This window comes from Littorina saxatilis, linkage group LG5, assembly GCF_037325665.1.
Source record: "Littorina saxatilis isolate snail1 linkage group LG5, US_GU_Lsax_2.0, whole genome shotgun sequence".
In the NCBI taxonomy this organism is placed as follows: Eukaryota; Metazoa; Mollusca; class Gastropoda; order Littorinimorpha; family Littorinidae; genus Littorina; species Littorina saxatilis.
This window is the reverse complement of record NC_090249.1, coordinates 54915784-54935639: the sequence shown is the minus strand read 5'-3', so window position 1 is coordinate 54935639 and position 19856 is coordinate 54915784. Positions and strand designations below refer to the sequence as shown.

The 19856-nt window shown below is 45.4% G+C and overlaps 2 protein-coding genes across 2 annotated transcripts in view; one reads left to right on the top strand and one right to left on the bottom strand.

Moving 5' to 3' along the window:
- The first annotated feature begins 6 nt into the window (after positions 1-6).
- LOC138967459 (probable global transcription activator SNF2L2) overlaps positions 7-19856 on the top strand; it is a 70066-nt gene continuing 50216 nt past the window's right edge. The window contains exons 1-10 of the mRNA XM_070340009.1: positions 7-78; positions 1946-2240; positions 2769-3305; positions 3748-3912; positions 13761-14136; positions 14457-14583; positions 15104-15277; positions 15870-16043; positions 16628-16798; positions 17454-17477. Coding sequence (XP_070196110.1) covers positions 2015-2240; positions 2769-3305; positions 3748-3912; positions 13761-14136; positions 14457-14583; positions 15104-15277; positions 15870-16043; positions 16628-16798; positions 17454-17477 — 1974 coding nt within the window. The 5' untranslated portion in view covers positions 7-78; positions 1946-2014. The remainder of the gene's footprint in view (positions 79-1945; positions 2241-2768; positions 3306-3747; positions 3913-13760; positions 14137-14456; positions 14584-15103; positions 15278-15869; positions 16044-16627; positions 16799-17453; positions 17478-19856) is intronic.
- Positions 18027-19707, bottom strand: LOC138967457 (uncharacterized). The gene has a single exon (XM_070340008.1). It carries the CDS (start codon positions 19567-19569, stop codon positions 18634-18636), a length of 936 nt encoding a protein of 311 aa, XP_070196109.1. The 5' UTR covers positions 19570-19707; the 3' UTR covers positions 18027-18633.

Below are 19856 nucleotides of genomic sequence, written 5' to 3'. Positions count from 1 at the left end.
AGCAATCTTCTGGCTCTAAAAATAGACTAGTTGACAAAGCGTACCGCGGCGTCGGCTTTTCGGGCTCCGAAGTCACCGGTAAGTGCCATCGTGCTCTTTGATCACGCTGCCAAATCCTGCAGAACGCTTTATCGACTCAGTAGATCTACATTGTATTTGTAAACATCGTTGATCTGATATGATGCAGTTTTGCTCAAATGAAATTGTCTTTGTGTGATCCAACATGGCTGAACCTACGCTTTCATGGCTCAGAAAAATGAAGAATGCGTCAATAGACTAGAGTGTCTTGATGCAAAGTTGTGGTTTTGTCTCAAAAACGTAACTTTCAGAATCAGGCGTTTTCATTTAGCACAATAAAAGTTATCATTTGAGTTTTGTTTTCATGTGTCTGAATCACTATGTGGTGTACTTGTAGTGTAGCAAGCTGCAATAGCATTCGGCCAAGAGTAGAAACTAACAACGCATTTTTCATTCGATCTTCATCTAGTGATCTGCAAGGGCTTTAGTTTCACAGTACCTGTTTTATTCAGTGTTTTTTCCTTGTGAAATGTGAGTTGTGACTGCGGCAAACCATTCTTTTTTTATTCTCTTGTGTAGTTGTTCCCTCAGATTTTTGTAATCAATATTTTAATTTGTAACACTTGCCATACGCACTGGCTACACCCACTCCGAGTGTATACAACTTACAAGATTCTGCCCCCTGTATACACTCCGACATTCACTTCCAATTTGCCATTTGACACCACATTGCAATAGGAACGCAGAGTAGTTGATTATCAGATAGTACAAAAAACAATCTGATGCTGCACGGCCTTTACTCTGTAAATTGTAATGTACTGTAGATTAAAAAAACATCAGAAAATCTTGGAGTGTATTTAAAAGATCAGTGAACCACATCAACACTCGTGTCATTTGACGCCATTTTGCGAAGAATCATTTCACTTTCGATTCGTAGTATCAAAGTACGCTGGGGACAAACATGCACACAAAAACTGATGCTACACAGCAGTTTATTGTCAGAGTTTTGAACACATTGGAGTGTGTATGATCTTTCTTCTTGTCGTTCGCCAATGCTAAACTTGGAGTCCAGCTCTGGTAATGAAGCTGGTGGTCTTATAAAGAGCCTCCACAGGTCCATGCAGCTTCTCATGAAGGGGCACCGGCCTGGTCCAGATCTCTCTCCTCAGGGGCTGGAGATTCCTGCAGTCCTGCAGGATGTGGGCTGCATCCTGCTCTGCGTCTCCACAGGGACACATGGGGGAGGGCTTGGCTCGCAGTTTTTTGTGCAGGTGTTGTTGCATTCTGTTGTGCCCTGTTCTCAGGGGGAAAATGACTACCTGTTGAGGCCTTGACAGTTGGTGGTAGCTGTCGTGCGTTGGGGGGGTTTTAAGCAGAGACTTTATGATGGTTTTCATCTCTGTGGAGCTCACGAGTGTGTATGATCTGTATCGACCTAGAAGTGGTTGTATACTAAATTACTATGCGAGTGCCAGCCCTGTATACACTCCAAAAAAGATATGGCGGAAGTCAATACATCAGATTGGTTTTCATTGGCTACTTCCTGACAACTTGTAAGGGCACATTTCATAGGCTTAGACAAGATAGTTACAGGTATTACTTGTAACAGAGCTTTTTATTGTCAGAGTGTATACAGTCCTGTAGATCCTGAATACACTTGGAGTGCGTGTAGCCTTTGTCATATGATTATAATCACAAGAATCAGATGCTGTCACTGTCAGTATGCTAGATCCTTTGCATGACTCAATATCATGTAAATAGTGAACAGAAAAGTACATCACTGCATGCCAACTGAACCGATTTTATGTGATTTTGATTTGTGACACAGACCCTTTTTATACCCTACCCACTCTGGAGAAACATGTTACATACATGTATCTTCATCAGAAAGAGCTCATAGTCATGACAGATGTTCTCTTATTTCCAGCTTACCTGTACTTACTATATCAAGCAGTAAGAGAGAGGAGCAGGGGCAGATCCGCTTGTAGCTGGCATCATGGCCAACCGCAACAAAGGGCCCATGGGCGGCCAGGCTATGGCCACTGGGCCAGGAGGGCCTGGGCCCATGATGACTAGTCATGGCAGCATGGGCCCTGGACATGGAATGGGAGGCAGTCCTGCTCCCAGCATGGGTATGGGTCATCAGTCTGGAGGCATGCCGTCATCTGGACCAATGGGAGGCATGGGGCCGTCCGGGCCTGGCATGGGTGGGCCGACTCAAGGTCAGATTTATGATCAGTTGGTGTCGATTTGTTTCCAATAGACAGCTGTTCCTTTTGTTCTGATCACCTTAAAAAACACCATGAGTCTTCTGTTAGATTTCTGGTAGGATGAGACTCATGATTCTAAAAACGCCTTTTGAATTCAATCATTGATTAGTTCTGACAATTGACATGGTGGAAAAGTTTTGTCTAATTCCTTTAATTGCTATTCAGATTTGTTGCTATTAGCCTGTTCAATTGGCTTTCATGATTGGAATTGCATCAAAGCAATAACAGCAACTAGCAATAATAGAATGATGACATGCAGTAACATTGGACTGCTCTTTTAGCAGTTTGGTAAGAACACTCTGGAATTTTAAGTTGGATTTGACAGTAACTTTTCTACAGGCGAGTCCCAGCAATTGGCTCTAGGTGCTTAACAATTTCATTCTAAAACAAACGAGCAGTAATGTTACAAACATACATGCCTTTTTATCAAGAAATGCAAGAATAAAAATCACCCTTAACCTACTGTCCTTGTTTACACAGTAATGCCAGGAGCCAACCAGACCATGGGAGGACCACCAAACCCAGGCATGCAAGGCATGACAGGGGGACCACCCACTCAGGGCATGCCAGCAGGGGGCGCCGCAATGCACGGTGGCATGCAGGCCATGCCAGGGGCAGGCCCAAACCAGCACATGGGCCCTGGCGGCATGGCGATGGGCCAAGGAGGGAGCATGCCCAGCAACCCGGCGATGGGAGGGCCCAACATCACAATGCAGCCCAGCATGGGCGACAGCGCCTCAAACATGCAAACAAATGTTTCTGGAAGCGGCGTTCCTGTGGCCAGTTCCACAGGCATGTCCGGCACATCAGGCATGCCCGGGCACAGTATGGGGGCAAGCGGAGGTGGAGGGAGCGGGCCCGGAGGCATGAACCCAATGCAGCACGGTAGGCCCGTGATGGGCGCCCCCGGGGCCCAGTCAGGGCCTCCCATGCAAGGTGGAATGGGGGGTTCGGCTCCTGGTCAGATGCCTGCCAGTATGATGGGACCACCCAACCAGAGTGTTGACGCTATTCAAGGTGGGTTTGGTGCGTTGTGTTGAATGATCCGCATTGATGCTGTAGACTGTGTGTGCGGGAGGAAAGTTTATATTTCATCGCAATACAGCTAAGGTGCTACTTTTTGGGGGTGTGTAATCTGAATGCATTGAATAGATGAGACTGTGTTTGTACTACTAATAGTGATTCCACATAAGTACATTTTTGGTTGATGATGAGGAGAGGGGAAAATCAGCAGTCAGTGATGTGTCTGCAAAATAAAAAAAAATCCACTACACCAAGAAAAATGAGAGAAGAACAAAACTTACCAGCAATGTTTAATTTTCGCTGACTATTGCAAACTTATTAAGTGGCAGAATGAAAACCTGTGAATAATAGTTTCAGATTCTATACATGATATGGTTTTAGTAAAAGAAAGGTTATAACATTTAATTTACATGTAGTCTTCTTTGTGTAAATCCAGGAGGTCCCAACCCTCGGCAGACACCATTCAACGCTGTTCAGTTGCACCAGCTGCGAGCACAGATCATGGCTTACAAGCTTCTGTCCCGCACTCAGCCTATTCCCGACTCCTTGCGGATCGCTGTGGAAGGCAAGAGGCACATGCAAGGATTCCCACAAAGACCAGGTAACAGTTCATCAAAGTTGACACAAATCTGTTGTCTCTTGTTGTTTTTTCCCCCAAAGTTATGATGACATTGTTGTTTTCTGTTCAAACAACTGTGGCAGATTTGATTAAAACCGGGGGCTGCCAGGGGATTGTGCGGGATGTTTCTTATTTACTCGTGATGTTGTTTGACCTCGCGTTGTGTTTTGTTTTGAGTGTAAGAATATTTCCCGTTTCCCTCTCTTATCCCCGATGCAGTAGACTCTAGTTTTCAACTCTCATACGGCCAACGGCCTCTCTCTTGCCAACGAATGTAGCCCACACCGTGGTTGTACAGTTTAAAACATCATTTTTATTCTACAAGTGCATGAAATCAAAACATCGTCACTTTCACGCAGACTCGTCACTTCACAACTATTTCTGTCGTGTCTCAGTACTGTCGCTGACTGTCATTTAAACAAGGGGGGTGATTATCAGGTTCCCGATTGACAAGGAACTTATTCAGACTTAAAGTCTTTATAACAGAACTCCCGATTAACAAGGAGCTATTTAGTGCATGAGATACTATCACTATCAGATTCCCGATTGACAAGGAATTTATACAAACGTTATAACAAAACTCCCGATTGACAAGGAGCTATTTAGTGCATGAGATGCTATCAGATTCCCGATTGGCAAGGAATTTATACAAGCGTTATAACAGAACTCCCGATTGACAAGGAGCTATTTAGTGTAGACTGCAAGGTTCCTAGTTCACAAGGAATGATTAACAACAGATCTAAGCAATAAATCCTTACGGTTAGAAATGAAGGCCGGCTTCCGATTAACGAAGAAGTCGGCTAAAGTTTACTTTTCCCGGTTAACAAGGAATTTAGTTAAAGTTAAATGACTCCCGATTAACAAAGAGTGCCGCGCACTTGAAATCCAAAACATTATATAGACCTCAAATCTTTGGACTATTTCGCATAATCATGCGCTACAGTGAACTCTGACCCTGAATCACTTACTTCCGGCAAATAATCCGGTTCTTCTTCAATTTATACTACTCTATTTTCCGCTAACCGTCGTTAAACAACTATGTCCGTAAGCAACTATTATCCTAAAGAAACTTATCATTTTATCAAACAACTCCCGCACATCGATACTAACAGATTAACAGCTGGTCGTCTGCGACAAAGTCACGTCTGCTTGAAGCGTCAGTGCTAAGCTGTTCTAAAAACTAGCATCGTGCGTCGTAAATTACGTCACATAAAAGATGGCGTCAAGTGCATGCGTACCAATGAAGTCACTCAAACACGCGCACGCACACTGAATATTATTACGTGGGCTGCAAGGCTATTCCCTCACAATCCCCACCACTCAAATTCAATGTCATTTTGTTAACAACAATTACTTGAATAAAATTGCAAGAGATCATCTCGAACACATACTAAATATTTCTTGCTAGTGCCCTCAAAAATGTCCTCGGGCAAACTTATCATTATCCATGCGATAATTATTGTCTCTTTGGTTGAACTGACTTCAACCACAAGCTATCTAACCTGACCAGCGCTAAAGCTAAATGCATTATTGTCCGTGCTGGCCGGTCAAGAGTATCGAAACTCGTAAATGTTATAACTTCTCAGTTCGCCGAATGCATGGCGACGTCGACGACCCACAGAAGGTTAGAGGTGTGTGATGACGGCGGCATTGATGACCCACAGAAGGTTAGAGGTGAGTGATGATGGCTGCATTGCTGACCCACAGAAGGTTAGAGGTGAGTGATGATGGCGGCATTGCTGACCCACAGAAGGTTAGAGGTGAGTGATGATGGCTGCATTGCTGACCCACAGAAGGTTAGAGGTGAGGGATGATGGCGGCATTGCTGACCCACAGAAGGTTAGAGGTGAGTGATGATGGCGGCATTGCTGACCCACAGAAGGTTAGAGGTGAGGGATGATGGCGGCATTGCTGACCCACAGAAGGTTAGAGGTGAGGGATGAAGGCTGCATTGCTGACCCACAGAAGGTTAGAGGTGAGTGATGAAGGCTGCATTGCTGACCCACAGAAGGTTAGAGGTGAGTGATGATGGCGGCATTGCTGACCCACAGAAGGTTAGAGGTGAGTGATGATGGCGGCATTGCTGACCCACAGAAGGTTAGAGGTGAGTGATGATGGCGGCATTGCTGACCCACAGAAGGTTAGAGGTGAGTGATGATAGCTGCATTGATGACCCACAGACGGTTAGAGGTGAGTAATGATAGCGACATTGCTGACCCACAGAATGTTAGAGGTGAGTGATGATGGCGGCATTGCTGACCCACGGAAGGTTACGGACTTGCTGTGACACCGGTTTTGCAGGGGAGGGTGTCGCATTACCCATCCACCGGGAGCCAATGACGTTATGCGACTAATGTTCTTTGTAGTTAGACAGCGGGGTGGTTAGCAGGCATCTTCTTCTTCTTTCAACCAGTTGGCCGGTTAGCGGGTTAGCAGGTTAGCAGGTTATCGTGAAATCCACCCCCTTGCCCCTTTCTTTACCATTCCCTAGGCCTTCTCCACCCCTCTGTACTGTTTAAGGTCATCCTTATGCACCCACACAGAGGGACACCCCTCTTTATACTGCAAGAGCACGGAACTGTAACCCTTCACCGCCATTACCTGGTAGGGACCCGTCCACCCGGTGCCTAACTTCTGATTGGCCTTGGGGGGGTACCACCTCCACACCAGGGACCCTACTTCATAGTTCCTTCTTTTGTACAGTTCCTGTCATAGGACTTTTTCTGCCTACTGGCGCTACTCTTCACGTTCTCTCGAACGAACTCAAAAGCCCGCTCCAACCCTTCCCGTAACCACTCCACATATTGGCTGGGGCAATCCCTCTTCGTTTCCCCCGGGGCCGGACCCACGACCATCCCGATAGGAAGAGTGACCTCACGCCCAAACATTAGCAGGTTAGGGGAACACTTAGTGGACTGCTGCTGGGAAGCTCTATAGGCCATAAGGACGAAAGGTATGTGATCGTCCCAGTCACTCCGTTGCTCATTAACCAAGATGGCTAACAGCTGTTGTAACGTCTGGTTAAACCTTTCTACAAGCCCGTCGCTTTGCGGTCGGTAAGGCGTAGTCCTTGTCTTGTCAATGTCCAGTAAGTCACACATGCATCCAAACAGCACACTCTCAAATTCCCTCCCTTGGTCTGTATGGATAGAGTTAGGTACGCCGAACCGGCTTATGAACTCTGTGACCAGCTTATCGGCCACTGCCTGGGCCGTATGATTCTCTAGGGGGTAGGCCTCCACCCACTTGGTAAAGTAGTCTGTCACTACCATGATATACTCGTTACCGTGATTGCTCATCGACAAAGGGCCTACAATATCAATGGCTATTTTGTCCATAGGGGATCCCACGTTTATGTGTTGTAATGGTTCTTTCCCCCTCCCAGGACCAGGTTTCTTTCTCGCGCAAGGGATGCATTCCGCACACCATCTCGCCACATCACTATTCATCCCTGGCCAATAGGCCACTTGTTTGACTCTAGACAACGTTTTGTCACGTCCAAAATGACTAGACGATCTAACGTCATGTGTCATTTTCATAATGCGGTAACGCACTGCTGAAGGTGCTACTAGCACCGTGCGAGGCTCACCAGTACCCACGGCCGCAATCCGTCGGTAAAGTATTCCCTCTATCACCCTCAAGTTATCCCACAAGTTCAACAACGACTTGACCGCCTGACTATACTGAGATGCTTCATTCCCGCGTGGCCTTTCAACTCCGCTGTTGATCAACTCGATGACCACCCGCGTTACCGGGTCCTCTGTTTGCCACTGTCTTATCTCCTCCGTTGTCCAACTATCGGACCAATCGCTTCGTAGCCCCTCTAAACATTCCAAATGATCTGACTCATTTCTCTCGGCTGCCCCATCCGCCGCAGCGGAGTAGGCGCCCTCCCCGGACTCAATCTCTCTCACAAGATCATGTGTGCCGGGTACCTCACTATGGGTTCGGGACCCCTCAGGCGACCCGATAGTACCCGTAGCTACCCCCGTTCCTGCTTCCCCTTCCGAGTGAACAGAAACGTCACCCTGCGGACACGAACCTTCTCCTAGACTCTTCTCTAGAGATTCCCCTGTGCCCACAAAGTACCCAGGTGGAAGGCAAAACTCGCTAGGTGCCAAAACAAACTCATCCTCGTCCCACGAAGCAGATTTACTCTGAGAGCTTCCCTGACCATCCCGCTTTTCCTTTCCTTCCCCTGTTTTATGTTGAGAGCGAGTAACCATTTGGTGTTTAACGGGAGGCGATTCCTCACGTCCCTTTTCTGCGACGAATACCCCAGTTACGTCCCTTGCTTCATGCTGGGCAGATTTACTCTGAGTAACCTGATTTCCGTCTATGCCTGTTCTTTGAACAACCTCGGCAGGGGTTGCGGTGTTTGACCCGCCTTCTCCCTCTTTTGCATCTTTGTTCACTACGCGCACATGCGTGCTCTCGCCTACACACTCTGAACAGTTGTCTCTTTTGCACGCACGGTAAGGCTTGCGTGACATTGCGTCTGAATTGCCGTGTAGTGTGCCTTTGCGATATTCCATGTCAAAATCATATGAGTCTAGCGTAGCTATCCATCTGGCGACCATACCCTCTGGGTTCTTAAAATTCCTAAGCCACCGTAATGAACTGTGGTCGGTTCGTACGAGGAATTTCCTCCCTGCCAAGTAATGGCGAAAGTGTTTCACGAACGTGACCACTGCGTATAGCTCGCGATACGTGACGCAGTACCTACGCCTACTGGGACATAGAGTTTTGCTAGCATAGGCAATCACCTTCTCTTCCCCATCCTGTACCTGGCTAAGCACTGCTCCCACTGACCATCCCGATGCGTCGGTGTCTAACACAAACGTTCCCTCTCTACGAGGATAAGCCAACACTGGGGCCATGATCAATGCTTCCTTAAGCTGCTCGAATGCCCTCTGGCAGTCATCACCCCATACAAAGATAGCTCGCTTCTTGGTCAAACTCGTGAGAGGCACAGCCTTGTCGGCAAAGTCTCTAATGAACTTCCTGTAATACGAGGCTAGCCCCAAGAAACTTCTAACCTCCGTCACCGTAGTGGGAGTAGGCCAATCTCTGACTGCCTCTATCTTTGCTTCGTCACACTTTATCCCTTCTTCAGAGATCACATGCCCGAGAAAGGACACTTCCTTTTGATACAACTGACACTTAGCGGCCTTCAACCTCAAGTTCGCCCCCTGGAACCTCTGAAATACCCTCCTCAGATTTTCCAGGTGGTCTTCTTCGCTCTTTCCCATAACCACTATGTCATCCACGTACACCAATACCCTGTCGAAACCCACTCCTTGGAGCGTCAACTCCATGAGTCTCTGAAAGGTCGAACAACTGTTGCACAAGCCAAAAGGCAACACCTTGAACTGGTAATGACCCACATGCGTACTGAAAGCTGTCTTTTCCTTGTCACTATCCTTCATTTCAACTTGGAAATAGCCCTGTGCCATGTCTAAGGTAGAAAACCATTTGCTACCCGCCAAGAGATCGAGTGACTCGTCTATTCTAGGCAGAGGATAAGCGTCCTTCTTTGTCAACGCATTGAGCTTTCTGAAATCAACACAGAAACGTACGCTACCGTCTTTCTTCTTCACTAGAACCACGGGGGCAGCCCAAGGGCTTTCACTTGGCTCTATCACATCCGCTTCACACATTTTCCTCACCTCTTCCTCGATCACCTCTCTCTGCGCTATGGGGGGTCTACGAGGGGGGATTTTGACTGGTCTGTTTCCTTCCACATTGATTTCGTGCTTGGTCCTTCCGGACCGTCCTAACCGCCCTGTGGTCTCGTAAAAGACTTCTCGAAACTCACTCACTAAACCCAGTAACTTTTCTTTGGTTGGGGCGCTCACTCCCCTGTCTACCTTTCCCATCATGTCTGTCAATGGCGCTGATAGCCCCACACCATCTTTCTCTCCCCGACTATCGTGACTCTTTTTCTCAATTCTCCTGTTTTCCACCTGCTCTACTGTCTGAATAGAGGCTACCATCATTCCCCCTTCTAGATGCATCTCATGTTCAGAAAAGTTCGAAATCGGAACGTAAATTCCCTCGCTCCCGACAGATACCATCGCCCTAGGCACCTCCATACCCGGGTGCTTGTTAGCCTGACGTAGGGGTTCTATGAGTCCCTCCCGTTTTCCTGTCCAATCTCCCGTTACCATAGCCCTGACCAACCTTTCGCTATTGGGGGGTATGTTCACTGATTCCGTGACCTCAACCCTAGCGCACGTCTGACTCGCTTCACTGATCATCTGCACCGCCCGGCCGTGAATATGCAAGGTACCCTTACCAAAATCAAGAGAGGTAGCATTCTTTTTCAGAAAATCCATCCCCAGTATGCCCTGAGCCCCTTTGATCTCTCCCACTACCATCTGGGTCCTGAACTTTTGCCCATCGATGCTCATAGAGAATCGGCCTTTTCCCTGAACTCCCAAAGGATCGCCGTTTGCCATGCTCAAACGATTGCTAACTGGGTTTAGCTTGGGTCTCCTATCTCCCATAGCTTCAAAAACTTCTGCCGAGAGAATAGTCATGCCTGCCCCTGTATCGACCAACATCTCTATCTTTTGCATGCCCACTTCGACCGGTATTAGCCAACAGGCGCCTGCAGCTATGCTTACTCTCACGGGTGGTTGTTCTTTACTACCTTGATTGGCCTTTGCGTCTTCACGGTGGGCTGTGTTCTTGGCCTCGAACGCAACCCCATCTAGTTTAACTGCGCTGACTGAGCGTTCCCCCTTGGCTGTGCCCATCCCCCTTGTCTTTCCTTCTTTCTAGGACACTGACGAGCGAAATGTTGGGGATCACCGCAAACAAAACAGCTACCCGTCTCGGGCTTCCGTGCCCTGCCTCTCGACAACTCCTCTATTTTCTTTTCTAACATGTCCACTTTTCTACTCATGTCTTCTTCGTTTGCGTTTTCCTCTTTCTTTCCATCCCCTCCTCCTACGTATCGGATCGCTGACCCAGCGTCCTCGGGCTTTTTCAACGTCTTTTCGGGAAACCCGTTATTCTTGAAAGCTACGTATTCCCCGGCTAGCGACACTGCTTCGTCTAGGGTACTGGGGTGTCCGAACTGCACCCTCTCTCTGAGAGCCTCTTCCGACAATCCACCAATAAACTGCTCTATCAGTATGAGTTCCCTCGCCCCAGTTTCCATGTCCCTATAAGCCCTGGTAGCCAAGCGACAGAGTGCAAACCCGTACTCCTCAACTGTTTCCTGCTTTCTACGTCTTCTGTTGCGAAACTCGCACCTGTACGACATCACTCTCTCTTTAGGACTGAACCTCTTTGCTAGTGCGCTGGTCAACGCAACGAAATCTCTCTTTTCTTCCTGTTGCAAATACCCCAACACCTGCTGAGCAGCCCCTCTAAGACTCAACGACAATTGAATCCCCTTTTCTTCCTCTGTCCACTCATTCCAAGTCGACACCCCATCAAAATGTTCTAGGTAGTCATTCAAATCAATTGAGGTACCATCGTACTTATCAGCTTGAATCGATTTCCTGCTGGCATGTTGGTAGGGTTTTTCCCTCTCTATGAATAGACCTGGGCGACGTGTTCCCTCATCTACCCTATGATTGGCTGACCCTTGACCCCGACCTGCATAAGCTTTCACGTGACCGTTCTCGGCCTGTTCGTGCTCTACCTCGTACCCTGAGTCAAAAGACATGTGCGTTTCGCCTTTCTGTTCATTCTCTGGATATTGTGATGGATACCTATATCTTCGTGGTGTCTCCGACCACCTAGTCTGACCTCCCCGAAGGTAACTGTCTTCCATTTCTATTTCTCTTTCTTCTCTCCTTGCCATCGAACCCTTAGCCGTAAGAAAACTTGGTGAGAGAGCGCTCACGACTTGCCCTAGTCTTGACAAAATACCCATCTTTCTTTTGTCCAAAACAATTCAATCTTTGCGAAACCTTCGCCGAACTTCCACTGACATGAACTATATCAATTTCATAAATGGGAATGTAACAGAACTTATTTCATAATAAGCCAACACATTTCAAATCCTGTCTGAACCTACGTCATACAAAATAGCAACAATCCCGCTTCAAATCATCGTACACACGTATAGCAACAATGTAGCAAATACAATGAAAAAATGTTTCTTTCTTACCTTGTTTTTCGACGTCCTTCGAAAACAAACACAGTTGGAGGCGTTTCCTCTCTTTTCTTTCTCTTTTTTTTTTTTTTATTTTTTTATTTTTTTTTTTTTTTTCACTTTTTCAACCACGGTCTGGGCTACCGTTAAATTTACTTCACTAGATCTATTAACTTGTTAAAATCCTGGTGCACGGTCACCATTTAATGTGGCAGATTTGATTAAAACCGGGGGCTGCCAGGGGATTGTGCGGGATGTTTCTTATTTACTCGTGATGTTGTTTGACCTCGCGTTGTGTTTTGTTTTGAGTGTAAGAATATTTCCCGTTTCCCTCTCTTATCCCCGATGCAGTAGACTCTAGTTTTCAACTCTCATACGGCCAACGGCCTCTCTCTTGCCAACGAATGTAGCCCACACCGTGGTTGTACAGTTTAAAACATCATTTTTATTCTACAAGTGCATGAAATCAAAACATCGTCACTTTCACGCAGACTCGTCACTTCACAACTATTTCTGTCGTGTCTCAGTACTGTCGCTGACTGTCATTTAAACAAGGGGGGTGATTATCAGGTTCCCGATTGACAAGGAACTTATTCAGACTTAAAGTCTTTATAACAGAACTCCCGATTAACAAGGAGCTATTTAGTGCATGAGATACTATCACTATCAGATTCCCGATTGACAAGGAATTTATACAAACGTTATAACAAAACTCCCGATTGACAAGGAGCTATTTAGTGCATGAGATGCTATCAGATTCCCGATTGGCAAGGAATTTATACAAGCGTTATAACAGAACTCCCGATTGACAAGGAGCTATTTAGTGTAGACTGCAAGGTTCCTAGTTCACAAGGAATGATTAACAATAGATCTAAGCAATAAATCCTTACGGTTAGAAATGAAGGCCGGCTTCCGATTAACGAAGAAGTCGGCTAAGGTTTACTTTTCCCGGTTAACAAGGAATTTAGTTAAAGTTAAATGACTCCCGATTAACAAAGAGTGCCGCGCACTTGAAATCCAAAACATTATATAGACCTCAAATCTTTGGACTATTTCGCATAATCATGCGCTACAGTGAACTCTGACCCTGAATCACTTACTTCCGGCAAATAATCCGGTTCTTCTTCAATTTATACTACTCTATTTTCCGCTAACCGTCGTTAAACAACTATGTCCGTAAGCAACTATTATCCTAAAGAAACTTATCATTTTATCAAACAACTCCCGCACATCGATACTAACAGATTAACAGCTGGTCGTCTGCGACAAAGTCACGTCTGCTTGAAGCGTCAGTGCTAAGCTGTTCTAAAAACTAGCATCGTGCGTCGTAAATTACGTCACATAAAAGATGGCGTCAAGTGCATGCGTACCAATGAAGTCACTCAAACACGCGCACGCACACTGAATATTATTACGTGGGCTGCAAGGCTATTCCCTCACACAACTATCATGGGTTCCTTATGGGGTAGGAAAGGTCTGTGCATTTCTTTCCTTCTTTCATCGGTTGCATATTACACGGATGGTCAGTGTTTTAGCCCATTGTTTTAAGGGTGTATTGAAGGCAATGGGCAGCGCTAGCTGCGACCGAGTCTGTTGTGCTTTGTGGGTTAACATGGTCAATTATCAGTTGAAACTTTTCATTGTTTCATTTCTTTGGATGTATTGAAGGCAATGATAAATGTTAGCTGCAACCAAGTCTAACCTGTGACCTTTGCAGGTGAAGGTCACCAGATGCGCATGCAGCCAGGTCAACCTGCCCCACCGCAGCAGCCGATGACGGCTGGAGGTGCTGCGCCCCCCACCCAGCAGCACATGCCTCCGCAGTTGAGTCACATGCAGCGACCTGGAGCCATGGGAATGCCGGGACCACAAGCCAGCGGTGACATGCAGCAGCAGCGCATGGGGGGAATGATACAGCCACAGCAGCCCATGCAGCAGCCCCCACAACCGCAGCCAATGCAGCCGCAGCAACCACAGCCCCCTCCGTCGGTGCAGGCCATGATGGCAATGCAGCAGAAGCAGAACCGCATTGCTCCTGTCTCCAAACCCCAGGGCCTGGACCCTATCACTATTCTTCAGGAGCGTGAGAACAGGTTGGCCTTAGTTTTCCTCTTGTGCTTTGTTGAAACTTTTCATTGCTTCAGTTGTGGTTGATGATATGGACGGTAAGAGAAATAGGAGAATAGCTAGTTTGAGAAATGTAGAGATAGCTAGTGAGAAATATTTAACAAAAAATTAATTAATTGAGTGAGCTTTCAGCTTCCTGTTTTTTGTACACAGTGATTTAGCAACATAACTACAAAGCCAGCCGTTTCATGCACCTTGATAATTACAAAACGCAAACATGTACTATTGCATAAACCTTTAACAATTGAAGTTTGTGTACTCATGCAGATGTTTGTTTTTGTTGCAGAATTGCTGCCAGAATTTCAGAGCGCATCAAAGAGCTTGCCAAAATGCCAGCCACGATGGCGGAGGACATGCGCACGAAGGCGATGATAGAGCTGAGAGCTTTGCGCTTGATCAACTTTCAAAGATCGGTAGGTTTCTGAAGCTTATTTCAATACTGTAGATGATAGCACAGGTACTGGGAACTTACTTTTTAGCCAGATGTGTGTTCTGGTTTGTTTTTAGAATTGTATTGAGACTAATGTAACCACTAGCTATTGTCTTTGGCGGTTTGAGTCTGTCAGTCAGTTACTGAAAAAGGACATTTGAAAATACAAAAGCCCCAACTTTTTCTTGAGAGGCTGCTTTTGATTCTGTCATTCAATGTTACACCCGTCTTAACGGAAGCAGGCTTGAAAATCACCCTGTGAAGTTTAATCTCTGATTGGTTATCCTAAGTGAATAGATAGTGAGTGGTATTTGGATGCTAGATCTTTAAAGCTTCACAGACTTCCAGGGTTTGGTGACCTCTAAACATAAGTCTGGTTGATCCTGGGCAAATTAAGTTATTAAATTCTGTATTTTGACTGGTGGTCATGATGAAATGACCTTGATGTGTTGGATCGCTGCACTACCTATGGTGGTTAATCATGATCTTGTGTGAATTTTTAGCTGCGTTCCGAAGTTGTATCCAGCATGAGGAAAGATACCACCCTGGAGACAGCGCTAAATACCAAGGCGTATAAACGCAGCAAGCGCCAGTCACTGCGCGAAGCTCGCATCACAGAGAAACTGGAGAAGCAGCAGAAGGTGGAACTGGAGAGGAAGAAGCGCCAAAAACACCAGGCAAGTGTGGCTTTACTTGAGATAAAGAGAGAGAGAGAATGTGTGCATGGGAATGTGTGTGTGCATGTCTTAGAGAGTGTCTTTGTGTTGAGTTTTGCGTCCTCTCAGGTGTGTTTGCATGTGTGTGGAAATGTGTGAGTGTTAGAGAGAGAGTCTCTGTGTGGCCGACTGTTCGGGTTTTGCGTCCTTTTAGGACCAGTACACCTATCTTGGAACAGGTAGAGGTAATATACTTGTGTGTGTGTTTGTAAGCATATGAGCTGAGAAACAAAGAAAAGTAAGCATGTGCAACAAAGAGTGTAAGTGTAAGTGAGAGTTGTGCGGAACCAATCTCCTGGCACCTGAGGGAATAACAAGCATTGAAATGAACAAGCAACTTTCATTTTCATGTTTAAGTGTACCTTTGTGGAACTGCTTAGGAGCAAAAACATCAACATGAGAGTTTTATTATTGATGAAAGTAGTCTTGTTTCTATGAGAAGTATACACCTCTATCAAAGCAATTCCAGAAGGAAAAATGAGAATGCTGCAAAATGTGTCGGCATTTTTACAGCTTCATTGACTAATTTGTCTGCTCTTGTTTTGAACAACAGGAGTACCTGAACAGCGTGCTGCAGCATTCCAAGGACTTCAAGGAGTTCCATCGCAACATTCAGGGCAAGATCGGCAAGCTGAACAAAGCCATGATGATGCATCACGCCAACACCGAGCGCGAGCAGAAGAAGGAGCAAGAGCGTATCGAGAAGGAGCGCATGCGTCGTCTTATGGTAAGGCAACACAAAAAACAAATTTGTTTCCTATGACAAGACCAACAAAATTAGGGTCAGCAGGTTGGCGCAATGGCGTAGTGGATAAGACATCGGCCTCCTAATCGGAAAGTCGTGAGTTCAAATCCCGGTCATGGCCACCTGGTGGGTTAAGAGTGGAGATTTTCCTGATCTCCCAGGTCAACTTATGTGCAGACCTGCTAGTGTCTTATTATGGCATGGTAAAAACAGTCATACACGGAATAATCCACTCGTAAAAAACATGAATGAACGTGGGAGCCTCAGCCCATGAACGAAGAAGAAAAAGGTAACTTTTTGAAGATTTTTTTGGTGAGTGGTGTTTGAAGTTGTCTGTGATAAGTAGAAAAGCATCAGATGTAAGAATATGGATTTAATAGTTTGTATAACTTTTTGGTTGACTTGTGTCCTGTTGTTTATGCATTCAAAATGTTCACACCAGATTTGGGGCATACTTTTTTGTCTGCACTTTTTCAAGAAAATATTTATAGATTTCTTTCAGTGACCGGGCATACATTGTGTCGTGAACATGATCAAATGACGTTGATAATTTTGTGTGTGCACAGGCTGAGGATGAAGAAGGGTACCGTCGCCTGATTGACCAGAAGAAGGATCGTCGTCTGGCGTACCTGCTGACCCAGACTGACGAGTATGTGTCCAGTCTCATCAACCTGGTCAAGCAGCATAAGGAGGAGGTCAAGAAGCTGCAGGCTGCCAAGAAACGCAAGAAGAAGAAGGTGAGTTGACACATTTGTTGGTGTGTTGTGAGAGTTATTGAACAGGGCCTAGCATTGTACGCACAACGGCGTATATACGCCAACCTTTTTTTTTCTTCTTTCTTTTAGTCTTGTAAAGAAGGAATTAATCGGGAATTCCCGATTTTCAAGGATTTTTTAGTTTTTATACGCCCAACTCACTTTTTTCAATGCTAGGCCCTGATGAACAAAAGAAAGTAAACACTCTAAATGCTTATAAAATGTGTAATAGATTTGTGAGAGTTGGTTTGCTGACGATCTTTGGCAAACACCCGTCAACGTGTTAGGTGTGAGATGTGTGACATTTTCAAAACTTTATAGAACTCAAGTTATAAGATTTTGCATCCTTTTTGTTCCAATCACTTGGGGATTTGTTAAGTTAGGTTGTTCGGGTGTGTAAACATGTACCAGCATTGTGATGTCGTTTTACTGTTTCTGAAACAGTTTCTTTTGATGTTTTTTGGGCGTTATTTTAAGCAAGCATTTTTACAATATTTTGAAAATGCTAGTGACAATGGGCTCGAATATGTTGCTCTGTGTGAAGAGATTGTCTTTGATTTGTTTACGATCAGGGTATGTGAGCTACAGAATGTGCTGGTCAGCGTTTGTAATTGTATTTTTGCTGTTTGTTTTGCAGGACATTCCTGAGGGAATGGGACAGGTAAGAGAAACTATTTTAGTGTTACAACTCCTTTTGTTTTCATGTAAAAGAATCGTCATTCAATTACAAATAGATGGTTGTCACAAAATGATTCTTCTTCACAAGAAAACCATTTCACTTGCTGATGGTCCTTTGCTATGCTGTTAGAAACAATGCTTCAGTCTCAGGAGCTTTTTAACTCGTTGAAAGCGATCACTGAAAAGATCGCTAAATGATCTTAAATGATAGTCGGATGTTAGAAACTGTTGAACGTCAGGTTTATGAAACACAGTTGCAACAAACTTTTCCGTAGCTGGAGGTTTTGATGCGCAAATCATTCAAGTCTAGCTACGGCTAAATGTGTTCCAAAATGACCGGATGTAGTCGTAAGATACAAACTTTTTTTGGTCTTTTTAGAGAGTGGTTGCAACTAGTCGAATGTCAGATCTTGCGACAAAAACTGAAAAGTCGGAAATGTACCAGCTTCAAAAACTAAAGTAATTTCAAAGCTTATGCGAGAGAGTACGAAAGTGAAACAAGATATTTAGGTCACATCCTGTCAGGTTAAGGCAAAGGGAGCCACTAAAATCTAAATTTTCATTTACTTATATCATAAGCTACTGTTATATACATATGAAGTGGTAAGGCATATACGATTTCAAAACGGATAACGTTTTCAGTACCGTCACTGTCCGTTGCCATGGAAACGACAATCTCCAACTGCCAAAATGGGTTGCTAGGAACACGTTTTTTAGCTTCCCCTTCAATCATAGGAATGTGATTTTTTGCATGTAGGATGTAGGAGTCCATAGTTGTGGAATGACAACAGGGATTTTTTCTAGGATGAATAGTTCCAACAAAATATTTTTTTTAGATGAATTATCATGTTTTGCAGCACAATTTTAATAAATATAACCCGCCTGAACAGTTATTTATTAATTTAAAGAAAATTCCTGTTGTCATTCCACAGGTTGTCCTCTGATAAGCATGTCCCTTAAGTTTCATTGCATTCTGAACAGATGAATTGAAGAAAAATAGTTTCCTAGATAGCAGGTCATGCAAAAACACTGAACAGAGAAACAAGGCCGAGAACATTTCCAAGCTCTTTCATTCACCCCAAATCAATGTTAACATAGTTCAGGTATTTTTCACAGACACCTGGTAACTACAGGCTTACCTAAAACTGCCCAGCAGCATATGCTGCACCCCCTTCTAGTCTGATGAGCTCCTCCTGTCTTTTGAGTTTAGCTGCACGCACAGTGTCGCGTCTCTTGTTTAGCTGATCTTTCTTGAACCTGATGCTGCCAAGAACCCTCTTACACTCCCTAGCCTTGTTCAGTCTTTTCATGTTACAGCCTGTCGTAAAGCCGTAGAACTTTGCAGTGTTGAGAGCAGCTGCTGGTCCAAAATTGAATTCCCTAGCCCCTGTGACGACTGCAAACCGTACGCGATTTTTGCATGCAAATTTGTCCTTGGGGCAGCGAACCCAAACGCTGCTGTGGAGACACTCATTAGAGTTTTGGGTTTTTCCTGACACACATCTTTGAAGCAGTTGATCTTCAGTCAGTCTCTGGTAAACTGGTTCTAGATGAGGATTCAGCTTCTTGAAGTTGAGAGGTGTATGGACGAGTTTTGCGTGTGGTCCTGGGGGCTTGTTCTGAGCAAGGGCAGCCTGGTAGAAGCACCATGACGCGGCACCATGGGGGCACAAGTCATGCTGTGGCTTGTCATCTGTTGAGTAGCCGTGACGCAGAGATGCCATCACTGCCCGTTTCATGTCTGCAACTGTCTTACCTCCCCTAATTGCCCGATTGTAATATATCGTCAACTTCCTGATTGTATTCAGAGTCAGCTGACCGTACCCTCGCCCTCCCAAAGTGATTCCTTTTTTGCGGCAGTCTGTCACAAGGTTGCGAAGCGCTGTCCCAAGACGCTTGGAAACGTGATTGATGCACTCTTCTTTTTCGATGGTCACTTGATCTCCATAAGGCTTTATTTTGGAAAGTTCCTGGAAGGTTTTTGTGTCACCGTCTGACAGCATAACTGTGTATCGCAGATTGTGCCGCGACACTGACCTGCCCCACAGAACCCGAGCCGCCTCGACTTCCATCATGCCACTGGAACCTAAAAATAAAACCACCGTTTCAGTCAAAGTCAGCCACTGAATAGCAAACACACACACACACACACACACACACACACACACACACACACACACACATACACACACACACACACGCACGCACACGCACGCACAAACACACACATACACCCAAAAGACAATCAGCCACATATCTACCAACATAGACGCTATTATTGTTTTTGTCCAGTACATGTATTACTATGCATGGATCAATACCCAAACACACACACACACACACACACACAAACACACACACA